The sequence below is a fragment of the Acipenser ruthenus genome, chromosome 33 (assembly GCF_902713425.1).
Source record: "Acipenser ruthenus chromosome 33, fAciRut3.2 maternal haplotype, whole genome shotgun sequence".
NCBI classification, from domain to species: Eukaryota; Metazoa; Chordata; class Actinopteri; order Acipenseriformes; family Acipenseridae; genus Acipenser; species Acipenser ruthenus.
This window is the reverse complement of record NC_081221.1, coordinates 9,474,301-9,493,435: the sequence shown is the minus strand read 5'-3', so window position 1 is coordinate 9,493,435 and position 19,135 is coordinate 9,474,301. Positions and strand designations below refer to the sequence as shown.

Here is a 19,135-nt window from a genome sequence, read left to right as displayed (position 1 = left end):
GCAAGATGAGGCGGAACTGAGGAATTACAAACCAATCAGCCTCACCTTCATAGCATGTAAAGTCATGCAATCCATTATAAGGGGTAAATTAGATGATTATTTATGTGTTGTAACTTTCTGATATAGCCACGCACCAGTGTAAATGCACTTTGATGCATTACTCATATAGTTTTTGTCATTCCTGTAATGAAGTTTGTAGTATTATATGCTCCTGTGTATAACCAACAAGAAGCTCTTTGTGTGTTGAATGTAAAAATGTGGTAGTGAAATGTAGCAACAAGAGGTTATATCATGTAAAGATGTGGCACTGACCTTGAAGGTTAAATACACTGCTGCAAGTATCTTTCTCAATGAACAACAGTGACAGTAATTCTGTGACACACTGGCTCGTCCAATCCAAAGTGCACTTGTTCAGATTTTAGTCACCAAACTATGGGGCAAATATTCAAGGGTCTTGTGAATTTTCTCATCTTTCTTGCAACTCTGCTTGCATTGCAAATGTTTTGCGTAAAATCGCAAGCAGCGTGCCCTCTAAGCTTTTCAAATACTGAGAAACTTGCCGTTTTGACAGAGAGTAAATTATCCGTGAGAAACCTATGGCCACGCATTAACCCTTTAATATATTTTTGCTGCATTATACAATTTTGAAACAATATTCCAACACAACACAAGTATCTCAACAATTTTACAATTTACTTTACATTTAAACAAGACATTTATCGTGGCTCTGCCTCTGATTTTGAATCATCCTCTGATCCTATGCAGCCCTGTTAGTTGTTATCACAGATATAGACTGCATGCTTAACTGGTGGCCTGCATAAAATTGCTTCATACTACTGCATAAAACACTGGCGTCTGCACTGCCTTCAATTGGAACCATCTTTAGGGCTTCTAATTGTTCCATTCTTGGGAATACCAAATTCTGTTTTTTTTAAAATGGCCAATTCCATTTGTTCACAGTTTTTATCAAAGTATTAATAATTAAATATGGCATTTGAACATAAATATGATGTTGGTAATTAAAATAAGCACATTTAATAAATATTAGCACAAATCTTTTTTTTTTTTTTCTTTTTCAATCAGACTCTTGTTGCTGTAATAGTAAGTAAAACACCTGAATACACTTCAGACCTTTCATTATGCCTATAGACATCACTTGGCTCATTGCTGGCATTAAAATAAAGAGGAAAACCTAAAAATTATATCATAACAGTTCAGAAAACCAATTGTCCAGCGCAGTTGTGAGAATCATATTTACAGTCTTCCACTAACACAGTAGTTCAGTCTACAAATAAAGGTGTTTTGACAAGACCTGTTTAGCTTATTGCTGGCATTTACAATAACAATAAAAAATATGAAACAGTTTAGTAACAGTCCAGCAATGTCATGTGACAGTAATCCTATGTACAGTACTCCACAAATTAGCATTTTACTGGCATTATAATAATAACCAGGATAAAATATGAAACACTGATAAAGGTGTGTTGACTGACTCGTTGCTCTAAAACAGGTTCACTGTTTCACCGATTGTAATTTAAATAGCGCCCCTTTTAATGTAAACTTATATTTAATCCTCTCAATTGTTTCTTAACTAATTCTGCAGTGTTATTTTCAAGATTTAAAAAGAGGCATGTCTCCAGACAGAATGTCTTTATGAAACCAATGGTGTGTAGTGTAGTGACTACATCCTTTACGCAGTAAAGTCATCAATTTCCTTTAAGGATTGTATAGCTAGAAAAATAGTTTTGAGCTAATTTCTTCGTTGTGAGAAAATATAATTTAATTAAGAAATGGCCATGGTTTAAAATTGCTAATTATAGCTTCATTAAAGGCAGGTAGCATTGAAAGAAATAAACTAAACAATAATGAAATACGCAATTAATTTAGCTGACTTACTTCGGGAAAGCTCCGTCTTGAGCGCAGTACCTTAGCTCTTAGTTTTTCAGCATAATGAATGCAGTAGTTTGCCATTGTTGCCATCTTATTTGCTTATTTATTTTCTTATTTTCTTATTCTCTACGTATTTACGACTGGCATTATGATTAGTATTGACTCGTACATGATCACACGAGTTACAGTAAAACTTTAAGAATACTATAGCACCATCCTCATATAGATAATCAGATTTCTTTTAGCTCTGTCTTACTGAAACATTGCTTTTTTTCTTTGTTAGTGCAGCCGCCATGTTGCGTTTCAGCAGAGACATGGCGTGAAGTCACATGATGAATAAACTTGCAAAAAAAAAACTGGACATGGTATGGCTTCAATTACTATACACTTAAATGTGTATTTTCAACTAATGTGCTGATTACATTTTTACCAGTTTCAAAACGCTTGAGATGATTTCTGAAATTTTTTAAAAGGGAAATAAAACAAAAACCGTCTGTGACAGGATGGCTAAGTGGTGACGTCATACGTAGATTCCAAGATGGCAGAAAGTAGTGTCTGATGGGTGATTTTATGGTTAGCAGTGGTGTAGTTCACCTCAATGCTAATGCGGGCGGCCTTTTTTTATTATTGTTTTTTGCTGTGTCTGGTCTGTCATGTTGTATATATCTTGTGGGTTTACAGTTCTGTATAAAACTACTTACCACAAACTGCGTTATGCATTTGTTATAGTATTAAAGGAGCTGTTTGAGAATACCCTTGCTTTAGAAACTACGCTAAAGTTAAACATGAAGAGCAAGTGAGCTGCTTAACTGAATTAATTCCCGTCCTTTTTTTGATCCCAGCTATGTCCAAAGACAACGCGTGTCTGCCCTCCACGTTAATAAATATAGTTTGTGAACTGGATGTCATAAGCCAGCTCGATCGCCCAAAACAGCGCAACAACATCCAAGTTGTTGATGCCCTCTCAGAACTGACCAAATAAAATTGCAAATGAACGTATTGATTGCGTTTTATTTGTTTGCATCATTAATATTTAACACAGCAGTAAATCCAACACAACTTAAAAGAAAGGAGAGCATCTCTGACAGCACGAGCCTCCTCAAATCTGTCCAATTGAAACTGGCGGCTGAGGTAACCTTCACAGTTGCCAAGTCTGCTTATAATAAATTTTAACACATTTTTTAAAACTAACACAGTTTTCTTGTCGCGGGTTGTAATTTGCATAATCACCCATACTCTAACGTGGGTTGCGCTTGTTTTTGGGCTTGTTGTGAAAGGCAGTGCCGCTTTTTTTTCTCGTGAGACCTGTAACCTTCCCTGTCTGTCTCACAGGTAGCCACTGATAATTTTGTTGTTGACAAGAGTTTGTGCAGGCAGCAGGCAGTGGCAATTTTGGGAACTTATTAATGCACTTCAGTCTTTTTCATGAGTATCTGCCACCTCCCTTTCAAGTGCCCACTACCCGTATTTGCCCAAGCATGGTGTTGAATGCTTCCTCAGCAGCTGTCAGCCGTCCGGATGGGTAGGGTTTCTAAGCCAGGGTAGTATATGCAGCATCACCTGATCCCCTATATGCTGTATTGCCTGAATGAAAGGGATATATATATTAAGTTAAGTTCACACAGAAACATTATGTATTCTTTATAAAACTTAATGCAAAAGAGAAATAAAAAAACTTGGTCTACGATAGTTGCAGTCGAGGCTTTTGCAGCCGTGGCTCAAGTCCCGGACTCGAGTCCTACAAGTCTGATATATGCATACTGCCAGGAAAATATTAAATCATCAAGTTGATTTTGTCTCCTTTTTTTTTGTAAAAGCGGTTTGCACAGGTATTAAACAAATTACTTATTCTGTCAAATAATGAGGTCCTTGTTTTTTTATTTATTCAAATGCACTATTTTGATTTTATTTATTTATAAAATACATTTCTTACTTTCTGTGTGAAAAGTAATATATGTGGTCAAATGGCACATGATCAATATACATGTAGTGCAAACATTGATGTAGAGAATCTATAAATGTCTTGAAAAGGGGCAGCTTTGTAGTGCAGTCTGGGGTGTGAAATATCACGCGCCTTTCCTTTCTCAAATACACAGGACTGCATTTCAATCTCTTCTCAAGCCTGCCTTATCCTTGAGCTGCCCATCATCTGTTTTCAACCAGATCGATTTTGCAAGTTCCATGCATTGCAGATGCTGGAATACATGATTCTACTTGCTGCAGAGTCAGTAGGATCCTATAGAACAGACTAGATAAAGTTCTGGGAGCAGTCGGCTACTAAGAACCGGATGAGAATTGCCAGATGATATTATGGACCCCTATTAAACTATTGTAACTTGAGATAGTATACTAAGTCAGGCCATCTTGAAAAGATCCCAGCATTCTCACAGTAAATGTGGCGTGTGGCTGGAATCCAGAGATGTCCCATAGACACAGCCAAGCCACTGCTTTTATCTGTTTATCTGGTCTGCAAGGGGCTAGCTGGACTTCATGATATTTCCTGCTGTGTTAATCTCCTTTCAACAGCTGAGGTCACATTAGGCAAGTAAAGCACCAGTTAGGGGGTCACTTCTAATTAGGCACTTAATCACTTCACTCCTGTATCAAAAAAAAAAAAAAGTTCCTTTGAAATTAGCAGCTCCAATGGGCACAGAAGCACATAAAATGACATTGCACCAGAGACCGCTTACTAAAGAGCCCACAATGCACCTGACTGGACTTCCTGACAAATGAATACTCACAGGCTGACCTGTGGAGTGTAAATTACCTTGCTGTAAATCATGATGCAGTCAGTGTCAACATTTTAAAATAGTTATTTCTATGTGTGTGTGTGTATATATACCGAGCATCAAAATAAACTTATCACAATTATAACACATTTATTTTTGGAAAAAATAAGGTATATAAATGATGGACATTTGCCAAAAGGTTTTTTTTTTTCTTTTAATCACTCGAGCATATGCACTTAATCACCTAATTAGTGAGACAGTTGATTGGACACTGGATATAGAATAAAAGCAATAAAGAAAATCACAGAAAAAAAACAATATGCCACGTCTGTCAAGAGAGCAGCGCCTTCATGCAATCAGCATGTTGGAGGCTGGACTAGGGCAGCGTACTGTGGCTCGCCATCTTGGGTGCTCACAGCCAGCAATTTCAAACCTGGCGAGACTGTATAACCAGACACACTCTGTCAATGACAGGCCATGGACTGGGAGACCAAGAGTCACAACACCTGCCCAAGATTGACAGATCATTTTGCAGCATCTTCGTGATGTCAATTGTTATAAAAACTCACTGCACCTGCTCTAAAACAGAGTTTGTCATTTTTCGATCACATCTAATGAATTTTATCCAAATGTAAGTGATAAGTTTCTTTTGATGCTCAGTGTGTGTATATATATATATATATATATATATATATATATATATATATATATATATATATATATATATACACACACATACATACATATACAGTGCCGTGAAAAAGTATTTGCCCCCTGTCTGATTTTCTGCATTTTTGCATATTTTTGACACTGAATGTTACCAGATCTTCAACCAAAACCTAATATTAGATAAAAGGGACCCTAAGTGAACAAACAACACAAAAATTGATACATATTTCATTTATTTATTAAAGAAAGTTATGAAAAAGTAATCGCCCCCTTAGACTCAGTAACTGTTTACACCACCTTTTAGCAGCAATAACTGCAACCAAACGCTTCCTGTAGTTATTGATTAGTCTCCCACAGCGCTGTGGAGGAATTTTGGCCCACTCCTCCTTACAGAACTGCTTCAACTCAGTAACATTTGTGGATTTTCTAGCATGAACTGTTTCAGATCCTGACACAACATCTCAATGGGTTTAGGTCTGGACTTTGACTAGGCCATTCCAAAACTTTATATTTCTTGTTCTTCAACCATTCTGATGTAGACTTGCTTGTGTGTTTCGGATCATTGTCTTGCTGCATGACCCAGCTGCGCTTCAGCTCACAGACGGATGGCCTGACATTCTCCTGTAGAATTCTCTGATACAGAGCAGAATTCATGGTTCCTTCACTGATGGCAAGGCATCCAGGTCCTGATGCAGCAAAGCATCCCCAAACCATGACACTACCACCACCATGCTTGACCGTTGGTATGAGGTTCTTGCTGTGGAATGCAGTGTATGTATGGTTTTCGCCAGACATAACGGGGCCCATGTCGGCCAAAAAGTTCCACTGTTGACTCATCTGTCCATAGAACGTTGATCTCTTGAGGATCATCCAGGTGCTTTTTGGCAAACTTGAGACGAGCATTCATGTTCTTCTTAGTGAGCAATGGTTTCCGCCTTGCTACTCTGCCATGAATCCCATTTTTGCCCAGTGTCTTTCTGATGGTGGAGTCATGAACACTGACCTTAGCCGAGGCAAGAGAGGCCTGCAGATCCCTGGATGTTGTTCTAGGGTTCTTGGTGACTTCCTGGACGATTTTACGCCTTGCTCTTGGGAGAGATTTTGGCAGGACGGCCACTCCTGGGAAGATTCACTACTGTCCCAAACTTTCTCCATTTGGACAATATGGCTCTGACTGGTTCGGTGGAGGCCCAGAGCCTTAGAAATGGTTTTGTAACCCTTTGATGGGCATCAACACATTTTTTTTTCCGGAGGTCTTCAGGAATTTCTTTTGTTCGTGGCATGATGTGCCTCTAGAACCTGTGTGCTGACAACTTCACTCTGATGGTAAGGGCCAAAGTTAGTCAGATTTATATTGGGCAGGGCTGGCCCAAATCAGGTCTGGTTGATAACCAAAGTACTAGGATGGGCAATAACTTTTTCATACCTGAAGATTGCATGTTTGATTACCTTGCACACCAAACAAATGAAAGAAGCACCAAACTTTGGTGTCATTTTTTCTCTCAGACTCCCTCTATATACTACTACAACCCACAAAAAAATCTGACCAAATACAATGTGAAAAATGTGCAAAAATGCAGAAAATCAGACGGGGCAAATACTTTTTCACGGCACTGTGTGTATACAGTACTGTGCAAAAGTTTTAGGCAGGTGTGAAAAAATGCTGTAAAGTAAGAATGCTTTCAAAAATAGACATGTTAATAGTTTATATTTATCAATTAACAAAATGCAAAGTGAGTGAACAGAAGAAAAATCTACATCAAATCAATATTTGGTGTGACCACCTTTGCCTTCAAAACAGCATCAATTCTTCTAGGTACACTTGCACACAGTTTTTGAAGGAACTCGGCAGGTAGGTTGGCCCAAACATCTTGGAGAACTACCACAGTTCTTCTGTGGATTTAGGCAGTCTCAGTTGCTTCTCTCTCTTCATGTAATCCCAGACAGACTCGATGATATTGAGATCAGGGCTCTGTGGGGGCCATACCATCACTTCCAGAACTCCTTGTTCTTTACGCTGAAGATAGTTCTTAATGACTTTCGCTGTATGTTTGTGGTCGTTGTCATGCTGCAGAATAAATTTGGGGCCAATCAGATGCCTCCCTGATGGTATTGCATGATGGATAAGTATCTGCCTGTACTTCTCAGCATTGAGGAGACCATTAATTCTGACCAAATCCCCAACTCCATTTGCAGAAATGCAGCCCCAAACTTGCAAGGAACCTCCACCATGCTTCACTGTTGCCTGCAGACACTCATTCGTGTACCGCTCTCCAGCCCTTCGGCGAACAAACTGCCTTCTGCTACAGCCAAATATTTCACATTTTGACTCATCAGTCCAGAGCACCTGCTGCCATTTTTCTGCACCCCAGTTCCTGTGTTTTTGTGCATAGTTGAGTCGCTTGGCCTTGTTTCCACGTCGGAGGTATGGCTTTTTGGCCGCAAGTCTTCCATGAAGGCCACTTCTGACCAGACTTCTCCGGACAGTAGATGGGTGTACCAGGGTCCCACTGTTTTCTGCCAATTCTAAGCTGATGGCACTGCTGGACATCTTCTGATTGCGAAGGGAAGTAAGCATGATGTGTCTTTCATCTGCTACAGTAAGTTTCCTTGGCCAACCACTGCGTCTACGGTCCTCAACGTTGCCCGTTTGTTTGTGCTTCATGCTTGATCATTAGCACCTGTTTGGTATAATTGTTTAATCATACACCTGACTATATGCCTACAAAATCCCTGACTTTGTGCAAGTGTACCTAGAAGAATTGATGCTGTTTTGAAGGCAAAGGGTGGTCACACCAAATATGGATTTGATTTAATTTTTTCTTCTGTTCCCTCACTTTTAGTTAATTGATAAATATAATCTATTAACATGTCTATTTTTGAAAGCATTCTTACTTTACAGCATTTTTTCACACCTGCCTAAAACTTTTGCACAGTACTGTATATATATATATATATATATATATATATATTCATTTTAATATACCAGTATTTATTGTAAAGTCCTCGCCCATCGTTTAATGGGTGCGTTTAGTTTACTGCAGTTAGTTCCCAGTTACAATTGTTTTTTTTTTTTTAAAGTGGCAGCCTTAGTGGTGACTCACTCCATTAAAAAAGCATTATTAAATCTTAAACAGAGGTGTCGGCGTTCTCCTTTTCTACTCAGGCACATGATATGACACATATGCAAGTCACACTTGATAATTATTATTTATTTCTTAGCAGACGCCCTTATCCAGGGCGACTTACAATTGTTACAAGATATCACATTATACAGATATCACATTATTTTACATACAATTACCCATTTATACAGTTGGGTTTTTACTGGAGCAATCTAGGTAAAGTACCTTGCTCAAGGGTACAACAGCAGTGTCCCCCACTGGGGACTGAACCCACAACCCTCCGGTCAAGAGTCCAGAGCCCTAACCACTACTCCACACTGCTGATACTGATATAATTGTCCAGCTGTGATAAAACTCCCATTTGAACATTCTTTAGTACAAGTTACTGCGAGTATCCACATGTGGGTTTATAAGCAGGCATCCGCCTGTATCGTTTGACACATTTTTACATATTTGGCATAATGGAGGCATGTCATGCTCATAAAATTCCCACTGTCATTTTAGTTTGCTATTGAATTCTATCAACTTACTGTACTGCTACTGTAGTTTATATAATAGAAATATAACTTGCATTGATAAATATATATTGAAAAAAAGTTCCTACTACTTACTATTTGATTTTCTAGAATTATTGTTTTGGCAATATAGTCTAGAAGGGCCAGTGCTTATTGCTACTTGCACACTTTAGAGTTTTGCATACAGCGCCTGTCCTATTTTGATGAAACAACAAAGGCTTGGTTTACATGCACCTGAAAATCGACTCTACAGTCATGACTGTGTGACGTTGTCACACAAATACATCGTGAAACAGCAAACGTGATTTTAAGGGCAGGGTAAATCACTTTCTCACGAGAAAAATAGTTGTAAAAACCCATGTAAACCGGAGCAGGAATCGTGCTTGTGGCTCACAAGGTTTCAGCAGTCAAGATCCCATTCTTTTGACTTAATATCACAGTCTCCAGCAGAAAGGCCGTACAAAACATAGACACCCCCACAACACACACACACACACACACCCAACACACCCAACACACACACACCCCCAACACACACACACACACACACACCCAACACACACACACACACACACACTGTACATTTATGGACTACTTCAACACTAGAACCGCCGCGGTTATACTCATACCTACAACCGCCGGTACATTTGAAACAACATCAATATTAAAATGAAAGCCAAACTATTGGATACAACTCAAAAGTTTTATTCAAGCACATCATATCAAACATCTGCACAGCGGAAACACCGTATTTAAATGAACAATTAAACATAAAAGGGTTTATTTTCTAACTTACGACATATATAGCACTACTTAAAAAAATAAAATAAATGAAAAACTATAATAAAACAAACATTTCAAAATAAACTAGTGTGTAAACAGGTATATGCACATACAAAACTGTAAAAACAAAAGTAGTTTTTAATCTAAAACGAAAGTAACATGGTTTATCCTGCGTGTGTGTCACTCGCAGCACAGAATCCAGCTTGAGCTGCTGCAGCCTGAAACAGGCACATATATATATATATATATATATATATATATATATATATATATATATATATGCATATATATATATATAATATAAAAATGGAATAGTGTAGGTTATATTCAAAATAAAATCATGTATTGTAAAAGGCGGTTCTAGTGTTAATAATGAAATGTAACTTTTACTTTTAGATGTTCCACAAACACACCCACACAAATATAAATTAAGTAGTAAAACTTGTAGAAATTATATTTTATATAATTGTGTGTGTGTGTGTGTGTGTGTTGGAAAGGTAACCAGACAAACAAGTAAGTAGCTAATGCGCGGCGTAATTCAGAATGTGCGCGACAATACGTAAATTAATTTCTCTTGTTAAATGTTTTTATCTTTATGGCAACGCATGAAGCTCTCCTCACGATATTCAGAGTCGTTCTTTTCCTACTTAGTAAGCAGACATTTAAATATCCTCTCCCCTAAATTACTATGAATTGAGTAATCTGCATTGGTACGGCCCATTCTTTTTCCAGGACTGCATAGCAACGCATTTCCTGAAAAGTACGGCAAACAGGTTGTGAGGAAAACTTTCATGACTTGTGCATGTAAACACTGCCAAATTTGCTCGCAGACACCTGCAGGCCTGGCCATTGTCCTCCAGGCATCAGTATCTCGCTGACATCGTCTGTGGAGCTCTTCTGTGTAAGGAGGAGATTGTCTTGGTTGTGGGATCATCATTGGACATTTTAAATTGGAGAGGAAATCACTGCTTCCATTAAAAGTACTATTTTTATTATTATTATTTACGGTTTCCATGTTTATTTGAAAGGGAAAGTCTAATTAAATATTTGATATATAATTCAAGTACAGCAGTATACAACAGTCTGCGTATAACAAGTATAATGATTTGTAAAATGTTGTGTATCTTTCTTTTCTCCTGCAGTGGCAGAGTGAGACCCAAGAGTTCTGTCCCAATGCCAAGGTGGTTTTGGTCGGGTGCAAACTGGACATGAGAACAGACTTGAGCACTCTGCTGGAGCTCTCCAAACAGAGGCTAATCCCCGTCACGCACGAACAGGTGACAATACAGCAAACAATGCATGGAATTGAACCTTGGGACTTCATCTCGGGCATTTGTTGCCCATTTTACCCCAATAGGCCATTTGTTTACTAAATATGTGTCTGCTGTTAAGATATCAAAAATCTATTTTGCATGAGCAAGCCACAGTTTTAAGTAACACCAAATGACTAAGAGTGGGGTCCTTTATTTGTTCAATAAATGTGTTTCAAATAAATGTCACAAAAACATTTAAAAAGTGCATTCCTTTAAGCCCTGGAATTAGTTTGGGTGCTTTATATTGGTGTCTCTGCAAAGCAACAATGTCTTTTAGGTAATGTGGTGACCACAATGAACACAGTATTTGAATTGAACAAGAAAGCTTCCAGTGTTGTTATAATGATTATTACTTGTCTATTACACAGATTTCTTTGGTTATCTAAAACAATTTGAAAAAGCACTTCAGTAATAAGTAGGCTTGTTAATCAAGAAGAAAACTTGACATTGAAACCTTTATGACAGTTTCCTCCAAAACCAATAGTGGGAAATCAGTAGTTCATAAAATCCAGCTTTTATGTCTAGCACTTGGAAGTGCATTGCACATTTCAAAAGTCAAGTGGCCATAAATATGGATCGCTTAGAACTGAATGCCTTCCTATATAGAAATCGAAAGTGGGTTGGTCAGCTTAATGGGAATTTTTACAGACCACTAGCTAGCAAACTAAGAGAGAACTTGAAAAGGTCAGCACATTCTTGAAAAGGCTCAACACTTATAAAACCAACCTAATCTGCCTTGTTTTAAAGCCCCTTCGAAAGGGCTCAGGCCATTATTACTGTTTCTGTGGTGTTTCATGGTGTGCTTGAGCTACCCGTAGTAGACAGAGCAACAGACAGAGGTTAAATTGATGTGAAGCACGCATTTCATGCTTTTATTTTTCACAGTGTGAGCTGATATTTTGGCTTGTCACTCTAACCACCCTTCTTCCTTTATTTCAAATTCCCAGGGAAGCACGTTGGCGAGACAGATTGGAGCGGTTGCTTACATGGAATGCTCCTCCAAAGTATCTGAGAACAGTGTTCGGGATGTCTTCCATGTAACAACGCTGGCTTCAGTCAACAAGATGCACAAACACTTGAAACGTAGCAACTCTAAGCGAGGACTGAAGCGGGTGTCCCAAATGCCGGGCCGGACAGATTTGTTGGAAAATACAGAAATGAGGAAGGACCGTGCCAAAAGCTGCTCTATAATGTGAAGGAACAGGGAGCTGTAAATGATCTGTATTTATTATTTGTTTTGCAGCCAAACTGGCATAAAGGAAGAAAAGAAGAAAGGCTGTTGGTTGAGCCTGTGTTTTTTTTTTGGTGGTGGTGTGTTTTTCTTTTGTTTTGTTTTTTTGGGGGGGGTGTTTTTTTGTGTTTTTTTAACCATGGCTTTTCTTCATCCACTAGGCCTCAAATGAAGTGTCTAGTCTTGTATGTGAGTCAGTAGTGCAGTGGAGCAGGGCCATTAACCACACTAAACCACACCGTAAAGTGGAGATGACTTGAATGACTGTTGCAATGCTGGTTGCTTGTGAAAAGAACTTATCGGAAGAAAGTTTATACAAGTGAGGAATGTCTGTGAACTGGTGGAGCAAAGAAGAGATGATTTGAACTTCTTTCTGTTGCCTTTTGTTTTCCAAACCAGTGAATGAACTTCAGCTAAGGATATTACTGTCAATTTCAAGTGTTTGTATATTAAAAACAAAAAAGCATATGACTGTACAGGAGTGAGCAGTTGGTGAAGGAAGCTTGTCAAGCTGTTTAAAAGTGTTCTGAATCTTATTACATTGGACATGATTTACTTTGTTATTGGATCAGTCACATAGATAACAGGCTTGATCCAAATACATAAAACCAACTTAGTTTTTGCTGTCGTTTTGGAAAAGGGAAAGAAAAAATATATCATGGGCTGGTCATTGTTGTTTTTTGAAGTTCTTGGTTGAGTGCCTTTCGTTTTGAAACCATTTGTATTGTTTTTTTTTTGTTTGTTTTATTTATTTAAGAGTGACATGATTGTTTAAATGGTTATATGCATGGTAAAATAACATAAAGGAAGCTTAAGTGTTAAAAGTTTACCAGGTATACTAACAGCCTTTTACTGTGGTATTTCACCTGAGTGCATCCAAATCCTTAAAGACAAAGCTATCACAGCCAGCCCTGATGTCAGATGAGAAACTGTTTTGCTAAATTAATCATGGAAAATGTATTTTGACACCCCAGTAAATCTGTTAAGCCTAAATTGCTTTTATAATCCCGTTGTTTTATTACATTTGCACTAAGGCCATATTCATTTGTATCCTACTGTATTTCTGTTTTTATGGAGAATCCACAACCCAAACAAGCCACAAGCCAAATTTGTATTATGATAGGTTTGAATGGCCAATCCCCCCAATAACAGTGGCCAGTCCTTTTATGTGTCCGTATTTCATCCTGCATACAATAAATACATAATTGTTCTGTACTGTGCAAATATAGATGCAGGTCATTTTGTCAGTATATGGCAACTTTAAATACAATAACAATGGATGCCTTGAGCAGGGATGGGCAGCTGTCACCTTCCAGAAAAGGTATTTGTTTGAGTGATGTTAATTGTTTCATGGAACCAATTAGACCACCTTACAGGTTCTAAAGCAATTAACTACTTTATTGTACCTGTTAAACCTAGGCCTGAATTAAATAAATAAGTTTATGGTCCTGCCATAGCAATAAGGAGGCTGTGTGGTCCGTGGTTAAAGAAAAGGGCTTGTAACCAGGACGTCCCTGGTTCAAATCCCGGCTCACTTGCTGTGTGACCTCGAGCATGTCACTTAACCTCCTTGTGCTCTGTCTTTCGGATGATTTGACTCTGCAGCTGATGCATAGTTCACACACCCTAGTCTGTAAGTCGCCTTGGATAAAGGCGTCTGCTTCTGGCAGAGAGAGAAGCCTTGAGCAGGCATCATGCCAGGGTCACACCTCTGCCAGCACATCACGCACATTGCAGGATACAAAGCATGCAAAACATGCCGTTTACAGATAGGTTTGTCATAGTTTGTATTCTTTGGAGACCGTGGGAAAGGTTTGGCAAGGTATGTAATAGCATGCCTGAGAAGTTTCTCACTCAGAAGAAATGTTCCCATGGTGCAAAAACAGATTCACACCTAGAAAAATATTGTACATTTTGTAAGGGAAGCCAAGTAGAAATAAGACATTGCTAATTGGATACAATTAGTTTGTGAATATCATAAACATGCTCCCTTCTTTATGTATTATTTTTTTTATCCTGAATCAAAGCAAATGTCAATCTGTAAGTCCAGCTTTTTAACCCCTTTCAAACAGTTTCATATCTGCTCTAATGACTCTTCAGTGGCCCCACATTTGATGATTTGACTAAACTAGTTTCATCCAGCTAATGAATTGCTGATAAAAACTAGCTCCCAGTAAACAATGTATTTTCTGTTTTATTGAAGCAACATTCCCTAAACTGATGATTCTGTCAAGCAGAACTTGCCATTGACTGTTTACTTTTGTGACCCAGAATGGAAAATTGTTTTTGTGACGTCATTGTATAGTATTTTTCTACATTTTGGAAATGCATATTTAAAGCATCTGCGTCTGGAGGGGGTAGGTCAATGCTGTTTTGGCTTGATTTTAGGAACAAATCGAAAAGATAGTCATCTTACTGAGACAAAAGTACACCTCCTGATCTTCTTTAATTGCAAATCATATGTTAAGACACATCAAAACAAGAAAGCCAGGGCCATTGAAACAAAACAAAACGGGCTCAGAACTCCATCAGGGCATCGGCACAGCTTCTTCAACCTTTAGCTGAGGGACTACTTACTGTATGTGGTTATTTATTTTTAAGTTTTTTTACATTCATTTTATTGAATTAAGGCCTACAACAGCACTGCTATTGTGGTGTGTGAGGGATTAGTGGGTTTTTCTAGAATCTGTAATGGTCCCTTTATCAAACGTTAGTTGTTGTTATGAACCCTGGAAAACTACTGATTCATGACTTGTGACCAGCCCTTGATATCCTACTACATATTTAATCTGTCATTGCCTTTAGTGTATTACCAGGATGCCTTTCTGTGAACAAACTGCTTAACTTTGATTTTCGCCATACTATGCATAGAGGTTTATTTTCTGTATCAAATGTTCCAGATTGCTAAATTTACAGTGTTGAATAAATTATCTGAATGAAATGTATTGAAAAACCCTTGTCTTTGTCAGTAATTTAAATTAGTGGTATACATAATTCAATGTAAACAATATCTTTTACAGTGTCTTGTCCCTATTTCTGCGTGATGGGAACGTCTGAATTAATTAGTCTGTCCATGGGGGCTCCCGAGTGGCACATCCAGTAAAGGCTCTCCGCGTGAAGTGCAGGATGCGCCCTATAGCCTGGAGGTCGCCGGTTTGAGTCCAGGCTATTCCACTGCCAACCGAGGACGGAAGTTCCCAGGGGGCGGCGCACAATTGGCCAAACGCCGCCCGGGAGGGGGGGGGGGGGGGGTTGGGGAGGGCTTAGGTCGACCAGGGTGTCCTCGGCCGGACGCCTGCGGGCTTGCCTTTAAACTGCCAGAGTGGCTTTGTCCTCCGACGCTGTAGCTCTGGGTTGGCTGCAGGACAGGCCTGCAGAGTGAATAGAAGCGGTCAGCTGACGGCACACGTTTGAGGACAGCGTGTGTTCATCTTCGCCGCTCCCGAAAAAAAATTGTCAGTCCATGGGGAAATTTGTAAGGCCTGTATTGACATGTGTTTACAACAGTGGAGAAAAGGTGCCTTGAGGTATTCAATAGGGTACTGTAGGTAGATGTTCTTTACGGTAAACAGAGCTTCTGAATAATCAAAGCTAAGGTGACATATGGTTCCTGGCAATCTGTGAAAATTGTGCAGCGTTGCAGTTTCACTTACACCACAGTAAATACTAAAAATTGTGAAAATTATGGGGACCACACAATGGGAGGGGATTTACTGTAGAAGGTTAGTATATAATTATTCTTTGGGAGGTAATTATTGATATAGTTATGATTTCAACTTCGTTTCCATGTTAAACTATTTTTCAACCATTAATACCAGAGCAATGATAGGAGGTAGTGATGTCCATTAGATCATTGAAATCTTTAAATAGGATTAGTATTTTAATAGATAAAAGGGAGATCAATTCATTACAATGTCCTGTGTACAGTACAAATTACAATGTCATTTTTCAATAGACCTGGAGACAAAAAATGAATAGACACAGCTATAGTACTCAGTGTCGAGGTAGCAAGTGTCAAGTGTCCGCAGCCCCAGCAAGAAAGATCACTCTCTACAATGTGCCCCCATTCCTCAAGACCGAGCTGCTAGAGAGAGAGCTGGCCAGCTACGGACAGATCCTGCTGGGGAGCAGGAGGATTCCGCTGGGCTGTAAGACTCCCCATATCGTTTCATTCCGCAGACAGCTTGTGACAGGATGGTCGAGTGGTGACGTCACAGACCAGGACATTGACACACACAAGGTAATGTGGGTGAGTTACAACTGCGCTCTTCTTTCTTTATTAAATCAAATGAATTATTTCAACAAAAACTTACAAATACAAAAGGCACAATGGTCAAAACATTATTATATATATATATATATATATATATATTAAAACAAAAGAAAGTCTGGTTGGGCTTACGCTCACTTCTCAAATCGACCCACCAACCGTGATTTATAGATTGAAGTCCAAAAGACCAGTTGGTCGCTGTGGAACGGTATTTACTGACACGGGAGACAGAAGGGTGTACTTTAAACACCGCACAGGTGCCCAGTTTTATTGATTTACTTTTTTTTGTACTTGGTGGATTTGTTTTAGCCTACAGAGGTCGCTGTTGCCTGTGGCCTGAATACCAGCGATGGTAAAACAGGTCCACAGAAATACCCACAGGTACACAGACACTCTGGGGCATTCACAAGTGCTCTGAAATAATAATAACAAAAGGCGTTTCTGTTGATCTGCTCGATCAAATCCATCAAATCCATTTTCACTGGGTCTCTAGGGGCGCCCACACACTCTGACACCATATGTGGAAGACTCGCACCACTCACAGGTTCGTTGCCCCTTTAAAAATAGACGCGCTATTTTTAATTAACAAAACCAAAACAAACAAAACAAAATCTTAACTCTGTTTTGGAGCGCTGACTATACAGGCAAGTCCCTTTCGAACTCGCAGGACGGCTAAGCCGTTTACCTGGCACAACAATACAAACACACAGGTTCACACAGCTTACTTTTTTCCAGACTGCTCGGAAGCAGAGCGCCTCTTCTGCCTCCTTCTACTCAGCAGCCATAAGCAGACTAGCGGCCTCTCTTAAATACCCTGCACCTGGTTCTAATTTATAATTACCACCAGGTGCAGGGGATAATTAACACTCAAATAATTAACAAAACAATTAAACAATGAATAATAAAAAATTCACATATATAAAAAATAATAAAAAATACACATATATATACATATATATATACATGTGTATATATATATATATATATATATATATATATATATACACATGTATATATATATATTACATGTGTGTATATATATATATATATATATATAAATAATGATTTCCATTACACAAGAGTAGATGTTAAAACTTCATGCTGATTTGAACTCAGCTCTCGCCAAGATAAGCACCAATTAAGACGTAGCTTTACAGTAAAATATGAAATAATACAAATTAGACACAGGGGCGGAGGGGCACCCAGTTCTAAAATAAACATAAACAATACATTTCTTTTAAATAAAAAACACAATACATTTTAAATCTCAAACAATAAAACACAACACATTTAAACAGCAGGGCTTTGCCCTGCCCCATTTCATATGTGCAGGGCTTTTCTACCGCCCTGCTACATATCCCATCCCTTGTGCACAGCACCCCTGGCCCCAACGGCCACCTGCCCCCTTCAAAGTCCCGGTCAATTTTCTGGCCCAAGAACAGGGGCACCGATTGGTCCATGGGTGGCGGCCATAGTGGGAGGTCCTCCTCCCAACCCAACACTAACCATGGCCAGGCTGACCGTGCACAGGCTGGCTCCTCCAGCCAAGGCAATCCAAGCAGCCGAACTGCTGCTGGTGGAGGGGGTCTCCGGACCTTTGCCCCCTTCTCTGTAGCCAGCAGCTCCCTATTCTGGGGCGCCGGACCACGGTCTCTCCCGCAGCAAAACAGCTGCTAGGGATGATGGTCTCCAGACCTCCCCCTCTCTTCGTTGTAGCTGGCAGCTCACTCTTCTGGGGCTCTGGCCACTGAATTTCCTGTAGTGAAAGCGCTACGGGTGGAAGGTGGCCTCCTGACCTCTCCCCCCTTCTTTGTAGCTGGCAGCTCCTCCTGGTGGGGCTCCAGCCACAGTATTTCCAGCAATATGTCCTATGGTAGCCGCCATCTTTTCCCTGTCTGAACTAGCCTCTTGATTCATGTAAAATTTCTCCAATCACTTTTTTTTTTTTTGGCTCAGTATAAAAGTTCTTGTCGCCAATTTATTTTATGTCCCCTGGACCTGTCAATATCATAAACTAGGCACACTTACATTTTATTACACTCTTAACCAGTTCACCCATACACATATGCGCAGTTCACACATAGCATTGTACCACCCCAATGTGGTAGTGAACAGCAACTGTAACACTGCAAATTCATAAGAGTCGCTCTTCAAAGTTAAATTACAGGGGAAAAACGTACCGTGGCCTCTGCAAGTAGTCTCGTGACAGGTGGTCTATCTTCAGAGGTGGTCGCTAAGGCAGGTTTTACTGTACTTTCAAAAACTCAATTCAATAAAACTGAACAAAGTTAAACTTAATGTTGTATTTATATCACTGGCAGGGGGTGTGCATTCTCTGTCTAGAGCATGAATAAATATGACAATAAATATCTTGAAATATCTTTACAGCAAATACTTTTCGTAGCTGAAGTACATCCAATACATTTGTGGCACGGCTGCACCGATTTGTGATTTTTAAAAATGTTTTAATTTCCCAATATTCCAGTACCAGTAGTTATATTAGATGCCATCTATCAAAATTGATAGATGTGACCTTTATCAGCAGACCATCTGGTCCTTCAAGAAACAAACCCAAAATAAAGCTATGCTAAAATAAAGCTTCAAGAAACA

The 19,135-nt window shown here is 39.1% G+C and overlaps 1 protein-coding gene across 1 annotated transcript in view; it reads left to right on the top strand.

Annotated features, from left to right (window-relative positions):
* Positions 1–15,202, top strand: part of rnd2 (Rho family GTPase 2) — a 51,026-nt gene extending 35,824 nt beyond the window's left edge. The window contains exons 4-5 of the mRNA XM_034055346.3: positions 10,854–10,988; positions 11,972–15,202. Of these exons, the coding sequence (XP_033911237.1) occupies positions 10,854–10,988; positions 11,972–12,220 (384 nt within the window). The 3' untranslated portion in view covers positions 12,221–15,202. The remainder of the gene's footprint in view (positions 1–10,853; positions 10,989–11,971) is intronic.
* Positions 15,203–19,135: the final 3,933 nt, after the last annotated feature.